This window comes from Sinocyclocheilus rhinocerous, unplaced genomic scaffold (genome assembly GCF_001515625.1).
Source record: "Sinocyclocheilus rhinocerous isolate Xijiao unplaced genomic scaffold, SAMN03320098_v1.1 scaffold535, whole genome shotgun sequence".
Taxonomy (NCBI): domain Eukaryota; kingdom Metazoa; phylum Chordata; class Actinopteri; order Cypriniformes; family Cyprinidae; genus Sinocyclocheilus; species Sinocyclocheilus rhinocerous.
In genome coordinates, this window is record NW_015646174.1 from 37,864 (window position 1) to 51,083 (window position 13,220).

At 35.9% G+C, this 13,220-nt stretch overlaps 1 protein-coding gene across 1 annotated transcript in view; it reads left to right on the forward strand.

Moving 5' to 3' along the window:
* LOC107707119 (G protein-coupled receptor kinase 6-like) overlaps window positions 1–13,220 on the forward strand; it is a 27,595-nt gene that overhangs the window by 10,498 nt on the left and 3,877 nt on the right. Inside the window, exons 3-12 of the mRNA XM_016511023.1 lie at window positions 2,443–2,520; window positions 2,689–2,789; window positions 3,017–3,109; window positions 3,693–3,756; window positions 4,621–4,761; window positions 5,412–5,602; window positions 5,751–5,788; window positions 6,539–6,628; window positions 6,716–6,924; window positions 8,343–8,480. Of these exons, the coding sequence (XP_016366509.1) occupies window positions 2,443–2,520; window positions 2,689–2,789; window positions 3,017–3,109; window positions 3,693–3,756; window positions 4,621–4,761; window positions 5,412–5,602; window positions 5,751–5,788; window positions 6,539–6,628; window positions 6,716–6,924; window positions 8,343–8,480 (1,143 nt within the window). The remainder of the gene's footprint in view (window positions 1–2,442; window positions 2,521–2,688; window positions 2,790–3,016; window positions 3,110–3,692; window positions 3,757–4,620; window positions 4,762–5,411; window positions 5,603–5,750; window positions 5,789–6,538; window positions 6,629–6,715; window positions 6,925–8,342; window positions 8,481–13,220) is intronic.

Consider the following 13,220-nt stretch of genomic DNA (forward strand, 5'->3'; position numbering starts at 1 on the left):
CAGGAAGACCTCAATGCTTCTTTTTGTTGACAACAGCAGATTTATAAATGAGTCTCATTACGAATATGTTGCACGTATTGCATTGTCACATCATGCCTTGTAAAAATTCATAAAAAATGTGACTGAGCAACTGACTAGTAACACTGGTTCAGCGCAGATTTTCCTCGTGCTTTGGACTTTGAACCCTGGTTAACAAGCGGATAGCGCCGCCAGTTTGTGCAGCGCTGTCAGAATACATGCAATTCGAATGTGAAAACATGAAGTTCTGCAGTTTATTTACTAATTGTTTAAGGCCATTTCACGATTTCAATCATCATACAGTAACCAGCAACATTCACCCCTTCCTCTTCTCATCGAAGACATGCGCTGCAGTACTAAACAGTCTCTCGCTGTCGGTGCTTGTAATGATTTTTGCGTCTTTCTCTGACAGTTTTAAATGCTTCCACGCTGCTGTGCTGACATGTTTGTTGCATTATAAAGAGTGTGCGCCTCTCACTCCGCGCTGGTTGCTATTTGATCGCGTCACGTCATTGTTCGGTACAATTTATTTGGTCTTTTCGCTTATTCAGCCGAACACCGAAAGAGCTTTTTTTGCTATTTTCGGCCGAATAATTTCAGTTGCCGAACATTCGGTGCATCCCTAGTCTGCTGCCTAACAAGGCAGCTGCCTATGTAGACAGTGGTCGCTCATAAAGATTTGGAACAGAGCAAATGTCTTTTGAATCAAAGCAATCATAGATTTCTTCTTACATTAATTTTACCATTAATACAGTTCATAAAAATATCTTCTGCGTCCCCTTCATTGTCTGCTTCTATGTATTTCTCTGCCTCCACACCATTCAGAAGTTGGGCGACCCAGCTCTGTCTGTACAGGAATTCTGGGGTCACATCTACAGCACTGCTTCTACCTTGAGTGAATGCCCACCAGCAAGTCTAGCTTAGAAGAAATGTCTGAATTTCTTGTCCACACCCATAACTTAATAGCTTGGCACAGTGGCCTTGGTGATAAAGGGTACCAGACCCTCTGCTATGCATCTCAAACCACTGATTTGAGATCAGTTCTGCCCTTCACAATCCTGCATTTCAGGGCAAATCTTCCATTCGTAAATATTTTGACGTGGCATGCCATTTCAGATATGGAATGCAGAGTACTGCTTACTCTGTTCCTGCAAGCTAGAACATAAACATCACAACGTGCATATCATTTTACATGTACATGCGCACGCCCATGTGAAAAACTTGCTGGTGTTTGCTCCACCTTTAATGAACTTGATGCTGCATGTTCAGTGGAGAAACTCTATTTTTTTGAAGTTTTGTAAACAAAAGTGAATGTAAAACCATGTATTCTGAAGCAAATATGAGTGGTGCATGTCTCTGCAACGGTTCTAGGGTGTTGTGGGTAGTTGCCAGCGCATTGCTATGTGATTGCTACAGTGGTTGCTTGCTGGCCCAAGTCAAAATCTGGTCCCTCCTTCAATATTTATACGTTTTTCGTAGACTGAGGCCACAGTCAGTTGCATGTATGAAAATTATCAAGACAAGTAATTGATTAAGCCTTCAGTGTTGCAGAAAATAAGTCTTTGTAGAAATGTCCCCTCATATACACTATTGTGCAAAAGTCTTAGGCCACTAGTATTTTCATTAAAAAAAAATTTTTTTTAAGTCAGTTATTTCTATCTTTTGCTGTAGAGTGTGTCAGTAGGAAATATCAGTTTACATTTCCAAACATTACTTTTGCCATTAATTGTAATAATTCCGTGAGATTTTTGTATGCACAAAGAGTCTGTCAACAGCCAGTGCTCCACACAGAGATCCGATCTTACTATCGTCCAGTCCGTCTTTGATTTACATGAAGAAACAGAAAAAAAACTGAGACTAAATCCAGAAGAAATGTGGCAGTGTCTCCAAGATGCTTCAAGAAACCTACCTACAAAGCTACCGTACTGTGAAGTACTAGGCACTTGTGTAAAAATGCTGTAAAGTGAGGATGCTTTCAAAAATAATTTTATAAATAGATTGTTTATCAATTAACTTCTATTAACTAAATGAAATCAACATTTGATGTGACCACTCTTTGCGTTTAAAACAGCTTTTGTTCTAGGTACACTTGCGCATAGTTTTTCAGGTTGCTTTGCAGGTAGGTTTCTTGAAGTGACTTGGAGACAATTGCCACAGTTCTTCTGAATTTAGTCTGTCTCAGTTTTTTCTGTTTCTTAATGTCATTCCAGTCGGAATGGATGATGGAATCAATCTTGTTTTGTTTTGTTTTTTGTAATCAATGCCTGCAGTTACAGATATGACACTGAGCACTCTGTAAACTAAACAATAAAGCTGAACTAAAATTGAACCTGTGCTGATAATTATTGTAAAATCATCATTAGTTTATTAATAATGAAGAATGCAGATATCACAAATATAGCTAATTGTTCTCTATCATTTCAGGCAGAGTATGAAGTAACGCCAGATGAGAAGAGGAAGGAATGTGGACAGGAACTCCTAGACAAGTACCTCAACCCAAAGGTTATTTTAGAGTTTGTTGCAAATATATTTATGTAATATTTATATCATAATTTAAATGCAGTTTTTTTTTTTTTTTCCCGTAGTTGTTTTTTTTCATGGTGTAATTCATGAGCATGTGGGCATTTATTTGTGTTTAAAGGATATATGTTCTAATTCTTCCATTTGCAGTCAATGGACTATGTTCCTGAAGTAACAGAGGAGATGGTGACTAAGTGTGCAGGATGCTTGCAACAGGAGGCATGTAAAGAGCTCTTCATGGAGTGCACCAAGTGAGTCTTTCAGACAGGAAACACTCTTATTATCCCATTAGATGGCACTAGTAGATACTACTATGCTTCCACTGTCTAACAAAAACATGGCATTGTAGCAACATTTTTCTGAGTGAAATGAAATTGAGCATTTTCATGCAAACCAATTAATTAAATCAGGATATGAGAGTGAGATTTTGTTTTCACTGTGCAGACTAGTAACACTTTATCTCAATGTTCTCTTGTAGACTGATCCATGACTTCCTGAGCATGGCCCCCTTCGCAGACTACCTCGATAGTATGTACTACAGTCGCTTCTTACAGTGGAAATGGCTTGAGAGGTATAAACAGCGCCTGAACACTTTTTGAACTTTTTGGTTTTGTTTATAATGTACAAACTCAGTGATTTTCTGTAGTTCTGAATTCTCCTGAGCATGTTAAATGGGAGAAATTATATGTAACTAATAAGTTTTTCTTCACTGCCAAGTAGAGTCTAATTATTCCTTTGGGTGCCATGATTTATTTCTGAAGCTAAGCTTATACAAACCAGATGTGAACTCTGAACTTGCTATTTATTTACTTTTAGTCATAAAAATGTCCTCTGACTGAAAGTCTAAGCCAGGCCTGGACAATTCCCATCCAGACCTTTTACAGGGAAGAATATGATATGCTGGAATAAATACTTTCATTCACATGTACACATTAAGAGGGCCTAGTACACTAGCCATTTACGGAATATGAAAAAAAGTTCTTAATTAGATTAAAGCCATGCCTTTTAACATTGTGCGTCAGTGTATCTTGAGATATAAGCTTCTTATGAAGGCAACAGGAAGTTATTCTACTATATGTGATAAATAAGACAGGGTCATGTTCGTTCTTATGAAATGTAACTTTTGTTTATTATTCTCTTCCTCTCCTCGACAGACAGCCAGTCACAAAAAACACATTCCGTCAGTATAGGGTTTTGGGAAAGGGAGGCTTTGGTGAGGTGAGTCTGAAATTATTAAGTATTGCTCTGTTTATGGCAGAAACATATCAAGGCGTTATTATTTATTATCTGGAATGCCACTAAATCAAACGCTATCTGTCCATTCCAGGGTTCATAAGGCTATTATCCTATTTTTGTTATGCTATCAGACATAAATCCCTCAGATTATCATGCACACTGCCATTCAGTGTTGGCAGATATAGAGAATGCAAGTCTCATTCAGAGTTTTTTTATTACTCTCCGTTGCCCCGTGGAAGGTCCTTTTAGATGAATCCCTGTAAGGAACATGTCAGAGTCATAAATGATGAAATGAAATAAAAACTGTCATAAAACTAATGCAAAAATAGCTTTATTTCTATATTTTTGCATAATAGTAGTTGTATTGACAGTTTTTTTAAATTATTGAATTTTATATTTATATTAATTTTTTTATAGTACATATTTTACACTGCATTATCAGTGACAATAAGAATCGCAACAAAAACTAATTGTGTAATTATAATAAAAATGTTACAATGCAAAATATATATGTATTTAATTATTTTGGGCTGGAATGTGACCCATACATTTGCAATTCACCCTTCAAAGGGCAAGATAATGAATCCCACCAAACCAAAAACAATTGCCAAACTGATCAAAAATAAAAAAAATGTAAAATTGACCCCTCTATTCCCAAAAATTACATGAAATATCTCTATGTATACTGGGTAGTACAGCCATAATTATGTTAATTACAATTAACATAATGCTTTCTTGCACATAAAGGAGTATTTCATGTAACAAAGTTACAAATAAATGGACCCCTCAATTCTCCCACTGTGCTTTTATTTTTTTTATTTTTTTTTATTTTTTTTTGCATCCAAGGTCTGTGCATGCCAGGTGCGGGCCACAGGGAAGATGTACGCCTGCAAAAAGCTGGAGAAGAAACGTATCAAAAAGAGGAAAGGAGAGTCCATGGCCCTGAACGAGAAGCAGATTCTGGAGAAAGTCAACAGTCAGTTTGTTGTAAGCATCTGAAGTGCTTATTTTGCTCAATCTTAAGTGTATTTTGTTGGAGCATCACCTTATCTTTCCATGTCTTCCGTTGTACCACATATGTTTTCTACCAAAAAAAAAACTAAAACAAAAAAAAAAACGTGAAGTTGCTGTAGTTCTGACTTCTGTTTTTGGGCTGATTAGCTCACAGAGGCCACACTTTTGTCATTTCCTGTGAGATCACATCTGTGTGCTCATTCTGGATCTTAAAATTTACACAGATTAAGGCATGGAGATCTGATGTAGAGAAATTGTAGTTTTACTGTTGTCTCTATTTAATGTTTACATTCAGAATCCTACATTTTATTAAAAAACAGAAGCCGAAAAATTAGTTTTTTTTTAAATGTCAAATTGAAAAGAGGATCTCCAGCAGTCTTTCAAAACCTAAACATCTGATGATAACCCCTAGTTTGATGAAATAATAACTTTGTATTGGGAATTTGTGTATCCAAAGGCCCGACTACAAGCATGCTATTTTCAGTTGTTTTCTTTGGCGGTTATTCTCAGGATTTTCTCTTAATTTATCCTCCATTTTTAGACACTTTCCCACACAGGCTGTATCAAATATGGGAATTCTGTTTTGTAATTGAACCAATGTACCTTTCTGTTTTCCCATGGAGGTGTGTCTCGCGTATGCATACGAGACGAAAGACGCCCTGTGTTTGGTGCTCACACTTATGAACGGAGGGGACCTGAAGTTCCATATATACCACATGGGAGAGGCAGGTTTTGATGAGAAGAGAGCCGTGTTTTATGCTGCTGAGATCTGCTGCGGGTTAGAAGACCTCCATCGGGAGAGGATAGTATACAGGTGAAAAGATTCAACTGAATTTTGGTTTGTATGCAAAAAAAAATGAAAATACTGATTTTATTCAAATACTGTTTCAAATGCAGTTTTTTTTTTGTGTGTGTAATTTTGATTGTTGACTGACCTGCTTTCTCTGTTTATCTTCTGTCAGGGATTTGAAGCCAGAAAATATACTACTGGACGATCATGGTTAGCAACCAATATTTTCTTTGTGATTGCTAATCAAACTCGGTGGTTATTGTAATGGTAACGGTATGACAAATTTCTTAAAAGCAATGCCACATGGAATGTCACATTCTAAACTGTAGCACTTGTGTTTGCCACAAGAGGGGGTAGAGTATGTAATGTTGTTTTTGAGCCATAAAATTCAGCATCCACATTTATAACATACTGTCAGCTGTATGTGTAAGTTAATTAAACTAGGGCTGTTAATAAATTACATTTTTTAAATCAAATTAATTACATGACATGCTGCAGGGATCCCACATTCATGGAAACCTAGAAATAGCAGGGATTTTTTTTAATATATTTATAATATAAATGAATATAGTTTTGCGAGTTTGATCTCAGCAGAATTATAATAATAAATCATTATTAGGTTGTCACAAACCACTGGAGAAATCATGGAAAAATCATAGAAATTAAATGACTGAAGTGTGGGAACCCTTGCGTTAATTGAAAATCTTTCAAATGAAGATAATTCAAATATATTATATAATTTTGGCATATGAAATTACAAAAAAAAAATGCATTTTCTTTTGTTTGTTTGTATACATATAACTTGTAATATGAAGTTATTAGTAAAACCAATAAAAACTAGTTAGTGTAAATGCACTAAGAAGCTTTTAAAGATATCTAGTGTGTCAAACCACTGACAGACCTCATTTAAGCTTGCTTATGGAAAGACTAATTTAACAGAGCTGTGATGTTTCTCCTCAGGTCATATACGTATATCAGACCTGGGCCTGGCTGTGCATATACCAGAAGGTCAGACAATCAAAGGCCGGGTGGGAACTGTGGGGTACATGGGTATGTATCTGCCTTTATTAACATCTAAACAATATCAGCAGCAGCTGGATCAATCAGTGTAACCTGAATATGTTTGTGCCCCATCAGCCCCAGAGGTGGTGAAGAATGAGCGTTACACATTCAGTCCAGACTGGTGGGCTCTCGGCTGTCTCCTCTATGAGATGATCGAAGGCCAGTCGCCCTTTCAGCAGCGCAAGAAAAAAATTAAGCGAGAGGATGTGGAGCGGCTAGTGAAAGAGGTGGAGGAAGAATATTCCAGCAAGTTCTCAGAGGATGCCAAATCACTCTGTAAAATGGTTAGTATCCAAACAATTATTCATTATATAATCCAATTATTGATTACAAGCTATGCCAATTTACTGATCTAAATAATAAATAATAGCAATTAAACACATACATCAGTATTTCTGAGAAAATCCCCAATTTTTTTTTCTGTTCACATTTGAAATGTGCAAAATGAAAACATCAGCAATGTTACAATTTTAGTTGGCTGTATTGTTCTGAAATGCTTGCAGAACACATTTTGACCATCTTAATGGGATAGTTCACACAAAAATGAAAATTCTGTCATAATTTTATCATTTGTGTCCATACAATTGAAGTCAATAGGAACCGAAACTGTTTGGTTAAAAAAAAAAAAGTTCTCATGTTTGGAACAGCATGAGGGTAAGCAAATGATGACAGAATTTTCATTTTTGAGTGGAAAGGAAAGATTTTATATAGTTGTTGTTGTAAGAAGCTTAAAGGCGCAATAGGAGATCTTGGAAAATGCTAACTTTAGCCTGATAGCACTGAAAGCGAATGTCCCACCCTCCCTGCAATCGCCGTCCAAAGCCACGCCCCCTGAATGCATATACGCTCACTCACAGACCAGAGTACCAGAGACAACATTACTACAATAGGCTACATCAGGTTCCCAATTCCAGCCCATGTTCCGAAGTGAAGTAAACATCAACGTATTTCCCCTGCTCAGGGAGGAGGGAGCAATGAACACTGTGTAGGGATCATATCGATCGGAACACAGTTCATGCACGTAGCTCACTTCTAACGAGCTGGTTATCTGAATCGGGTGTGTTAACTAAGCGAGACATTCAAAATATGCAGAGCGGGGGGCGCGAGGACTGGATTAATCGCTGGGCTACATCATGCGTCATTCACCGGTGAGAAAACTTTAAAAGTACTACAATACCAGGAAGGAAAATCGGGTTGTTGATGATGTTTGTCTGCCATTCTCGCTCTGTCTGCACAGCGTGCGTGAACGCGCTCATGACGTATCCTGTCTGCGCGAACCGGGTGCGCAGAGGTATGCTAAACATACGTTGACAGGCAGGTAGGAAAGCTTATTAAAACGCTCGGACCGAGCGTTTTGATTGGACGAACATTTCTTGATCCTACGCCTTCCACAGAATATATAAATACAGACAAATACATTTAGACCACTTAACTTAATGATTGCTATCGGGATGTGAAGAGACTTTCAACCAGCATAACAAAAAATGTTTCTGAAGACAATCACCTATTACACCTTTAATTATATATTTTTTCTATTTTTTTTCTGTAATTATATCCTATATTGTTAATATGGTATTAAAACAAATAAATAGATTTTAAACATCTTAACAGTTGTCAAAAAGGTGTCAAAGATGATTTGTTTCAGCAAGTGGCATATTAATGAAGAATGTTTTGTTTGTTTTGTTTTGTATTTTTGCCTTAGCTGCTAGCCAAAGACCCTAGTGAGAGGCTTGGCTGTCAGGGGGATGGAGCATCAGAGGTGAAAGCCCACGCTATTTTTCGTTCCATCAACTTCAAGCGGCTTGCAGCTGGCATGCTCGAAGCGCCCTTTATTCCAGATGCAAGTATCTTCTGAGACTCTAATTTGAACTAATTTTATTGGGAATATCAAACACAACTTCTATTGGGTCATTCCGTGTCAAATCAACCAAATTTCAGACATTTCCCCATTTCAAATTTTTGATTTTATCAAGATTTTTTTCGGAAGAAAGATAAACATGAATGATGATGAAAGCCAAAATATTAAATGACACAGATGTATATTTACTGAGTAATCCACTATTTTGTAGAGGGGGGTCAAAAAGAAAAATTTCAGCTGAGATTCAGAGCCAAATTACAGGGGGGTAAAATGACTTCAGAAAGATGGCAGCATCATTATGTTATTAGTACACAGAGATTGGTAGGTCTACTAGTAAAATCTGTTGACGTTAGCTATCTTTGTTGCAGTATATGCCAGTGGTGACCATTGAAAAATGGGAAAAAGCACTTTCAAGTTTTTTTCTACGAAGTTGCATGCCTGTAACTCAAGAAGTATTAAAAATATCTCATTATCATTTTAAATTCTGGTCCATAATAAATTTTCATTTATAATCTTCATTTTTAAGGCCTTATATTGTTCAATACCAGAGATATGGGGAGCCCAATGTGACTCAGTGTCCAATTTGTTTAATTTTACCCATTTTCATTGGTTGAAAACCAAATGTTGGTCACTTTGGCCTTGTTAAAAGCACATCTTTTAGAGATTTTGGGCGTCTACATGATGGGGTGTTTTTATTGTTTATTTTAGCTATGACTCTGTGTGTCGCTCTCTGCATGTCTTTTATATTTTGTGGTTTTATATTATTTATGCGTTTGTGTTAGTGATTGTGAAGTACTTTGGGCAACAGTGGTTGCATTAAATGTGCTATATAAACAAACAAAACTATTGCATAGAACATACATGTCTGATTGCTAAAATACACTGAAATGGGCAAGTTGAGGCACATTACCTTGTTCTCAGTAGTCTATTCACAAGATTCTATATTTGAATCAGTTTCAGTGATATTTGGATGAAGGGATTTTGTTCATTTTAACAGCTTCTGAAATAACAAGATTGGCCTCACCTGGATTAAGTATTGGAATTTCCTTTTCTTTTTTATTGTTATAACATGTGAAGCATAGTCATTGATCAAGTAGTATCTACTGCTAAGGGGCAAATTTGGAGGAATCACTGATAGTAAATCAAACTTTGAAACATTTAAGGTATCTCACACTTGAAATAATTAACACTGGGTAATTATAAACCACAGGTTTATAAACCCCCAATCTTATTTTAGATTTCACTCTGTTCATATTTTACCCGGAGTTAGCGATTAATTCTGGTTATTCATAATCTGACGTGTCACACTGTACATTCCTAAACCCTGGGTTATTGAAAATGGGTAGGATTCAACAGTTTGGACATTGAGTCGTATTAGGCTCCCCATATCTCAGGGACTGAGCCATATAGGGCATAAAGATTTTAAAAGAAAAGTTTCTTCGGGACCAGAGTCTAAACCATATTAAGATCTTTAATACTTTTTGAGTTACAGGCATGCAGACTTTGGGGGAAAAAATGACATTTTTGGGACTAAATATGTTCTATGCAATTGTCTTGATAGAGAAAAACAAGATACATTTCTACTTTCAATATTATTTGTTCTTCAGACATTATTCTTGAAATACAAATAGTATCAGCTGTATGCAAAGTGACCACATTTGGTTTTCAACCAGTAAAAATGGGTAAAATTCAACACATTGGACATTGAGTCACATTGGGCTCCCCATATTTCTGGTATTGAACAGTATAAGGCCTTAAAAATGAAGATTACAAAAGAAAAGTTTATTAAGAACCAGAATTTAAAATGATACTGAGATATTTTTAATACTGCTTCAGTTACGGACATGCACACTTTGGAAAAAGAATATTTATGGCACTCAAACATTTATGTACTATGCAATTGTTTTGTAGAGACAATATATATTTCTAGTTTCAATATTTTTCAGACATTCCCCTTTAAATAAATTAAATATCAGCTGTGCACAAAGTGATCAACATTTGGTTTTCGACCACTGAAATGGGTAATATTAAACAATCTGGACATGGAGCCGTATATCTCTGGGATTGAACCATATAAGGCTTTGCAAATGCGGATTACAAAAGAAAAGTTTATTAAGAACCAGAATCTAAAATCATATTAAGATATCTTTAATACTTCTTGAGTTACAGACACGCAAACTTATTTATGACATTCAGAGAGGTATGTTCTATGCAATTGTTTTGATAGGGGAAAACAAGATGCATTTCTAGTTTCAACATTATTTGTTCTTCAGACCTTCCTCTTTTAAAGAAAAAAATCAGCTGAATGAAAAGTTACCCAGATTTGGTTTTTGAACTCTGAAAATGTGTACAATTTAACAATTTACTCCTGGAGCCATATTTAGATCCCAATATCTCTGGAACTGAACCATACAGGGCATTAAGAATTAAAATGCCAAAATGAAAGTTTCTTAAAACCTAACATCTAAAAATGGCCTTAGGATATCTTAAATACTTCTTGAGTTACAGGCATTCAAACTTTGGAGAAAAGTGTTTTTTCCCCATTTTTCAATGGTCACAACTGGCATATACTATCTCTGTGTAAAAATAACATAATAATGCTGCCATCTTTCTAAAGTCATCTCATTTTTACCCTCCTGTAATTTGGCTCCGAAAAAATGTACATTTTGACCATCCTCTACAAAATAGTGGATTACTCAGTAAATATACATCTGTGACATTTAATATTTTGGCTTTCATCACTATAAATGTTTATCTTTCTTCAGGAAAATCTTGACAAAATGAAAAATTTGAACCGGGGACCTCCGGTTGAGTTAACACGGAATAACCCTATTGTTATTACTATTCCTCATTCACCGTTTAAATAACCTTTTTCACCCAAAAAAGTAAAAAGTCTGCCATTTTTTTTTTTTTTTTTTTTTTTTAATAATCATCCTCATTTGGTTCCAAACCCATTCAAACTTCTTTTTTTCTTGGACAGTGGCGGCTCCAGGATTTTTTTGTTGGGGGTGCTAAGGGGGGGCTAATCAGTTCAGAGGGGGTGCTAAAAAACTAAATAAATTGAGTGAAACTAATGAACGCCTATACGCTTCAGCTATCTAAATGGCATGCAAATTCAGCCACCTTGTGTTATACAGCAGCTTCGAAAAAGGCACATTTTAAATTTTTTTTCTGTGGTATAAACTTCTCCTATGCCACTGTTATTAGTAATATAACTTCTAATGCCAACTGCCAAATATGACACTTACAAATTAATACAATTTATGAACGCACATAGAAAAGAGAGAAAGTAAGGATTTTTTTTCTTTTTTTAATTGTTTTATTTTATTTATTTATTTATTTTACACATCTATTTAGTCATTTTTTCTGACCATCAAGTGTCAGTCACTCTCAATGACAACTGGCAGGAAAACATGGTACATTCTAACCATTTTTTACAATAGATAAAGTGCCGACAATTCATACAACTATTTCCACACAGTGGCATAGCGGAGGGGCCTCACGATAACCTCCCCGTGCTGAGATGTCGTATCATGTGTCGACGATAGCCAGAGATATTGTCAAAAGCATCAAAAATTGGCAATATTAAAGGGGTCATATGATGTTGCTAAAAATAACATTATTTTGTGTATTTGGTGTAATGAAATGTGTTTATGCTGTTTAAGGTTCAAAAAACACATTATTTTCCACATACTGTACATTATTGTTTCTCCTCTATGCCCCGCCTTTCTGAAACGTGTCGATTTTTACAAAGCTCATCGGTCAGAAAAAGCGAGGTGTGCTGTGATTGGCCAGCTATCCAGTGCGTTATGATTGGCCGAATACCTCAAGCGTGTGACAGAAATGTTACGCCCCTTACCATACTCTGATGCCGTGTCCCAGCCAGAGCAACGAGACAAAAACATTAAAACCCATTATAAACGAGGCATTTGTTGCATCCAGTGGGGACATAAATACTGATTATAATGACTTATACTATAAAGAATATCTCTTTGGATTTGAGACTTTAGTCTTTGCAACTTTACAGATCTTCTTTATGCACCAAGAGCTTGTAACACTCCAAAGAGAAAGGAAAAATTGAAATCGCATCATATGACCCCTTTAAGAGGATTTAGCATTTCCAATTAATGTAGGCCTGTTACATTCTTCTTATTATTAGGCCTATTATTATTATTAGGTTACTTTTATTATTAAATTACATGAAATTATTGCCCCACAATAATTTCATGGCGCATCACCGCATGATGCGCTGTGAGGATAATTAAAGTTTAGGCTATTAGCTTACTCCTCATTGAAAATGTTTTTTAAAAGTTTTTTTTAAACAGGTTTAATAATTTATATAATGAATTATAGGCCTATAATTAAAATTATTAACACTACAGTCATCAATGAAAATTAAGAGCAGCTTTATTTCGTGCACCGATTTTCAAAAACAACCTGTTTAACGCGAAATATGTTTCTTCTCATGTGTTTCACTATACGGGCCACAAGAGAAATATTAGGGAATAATTTAAGACAGTTATATACTGTTATCAGCATATGTTGAAGTAGTTTCGTCTCTCGTTGTCTCTCAGAGAATATGCGCCATTAATGCAGTGTTAGAAAGCTCTGTCAGTTTTTTTACTTTCACCGGCATAACTCTTGCGCACAGTTTGCGCGTTGCTTGACCCCTCCCCCATAATATCAATTGTTTATAGGCCACATATTAGGCACTTTTTTTTT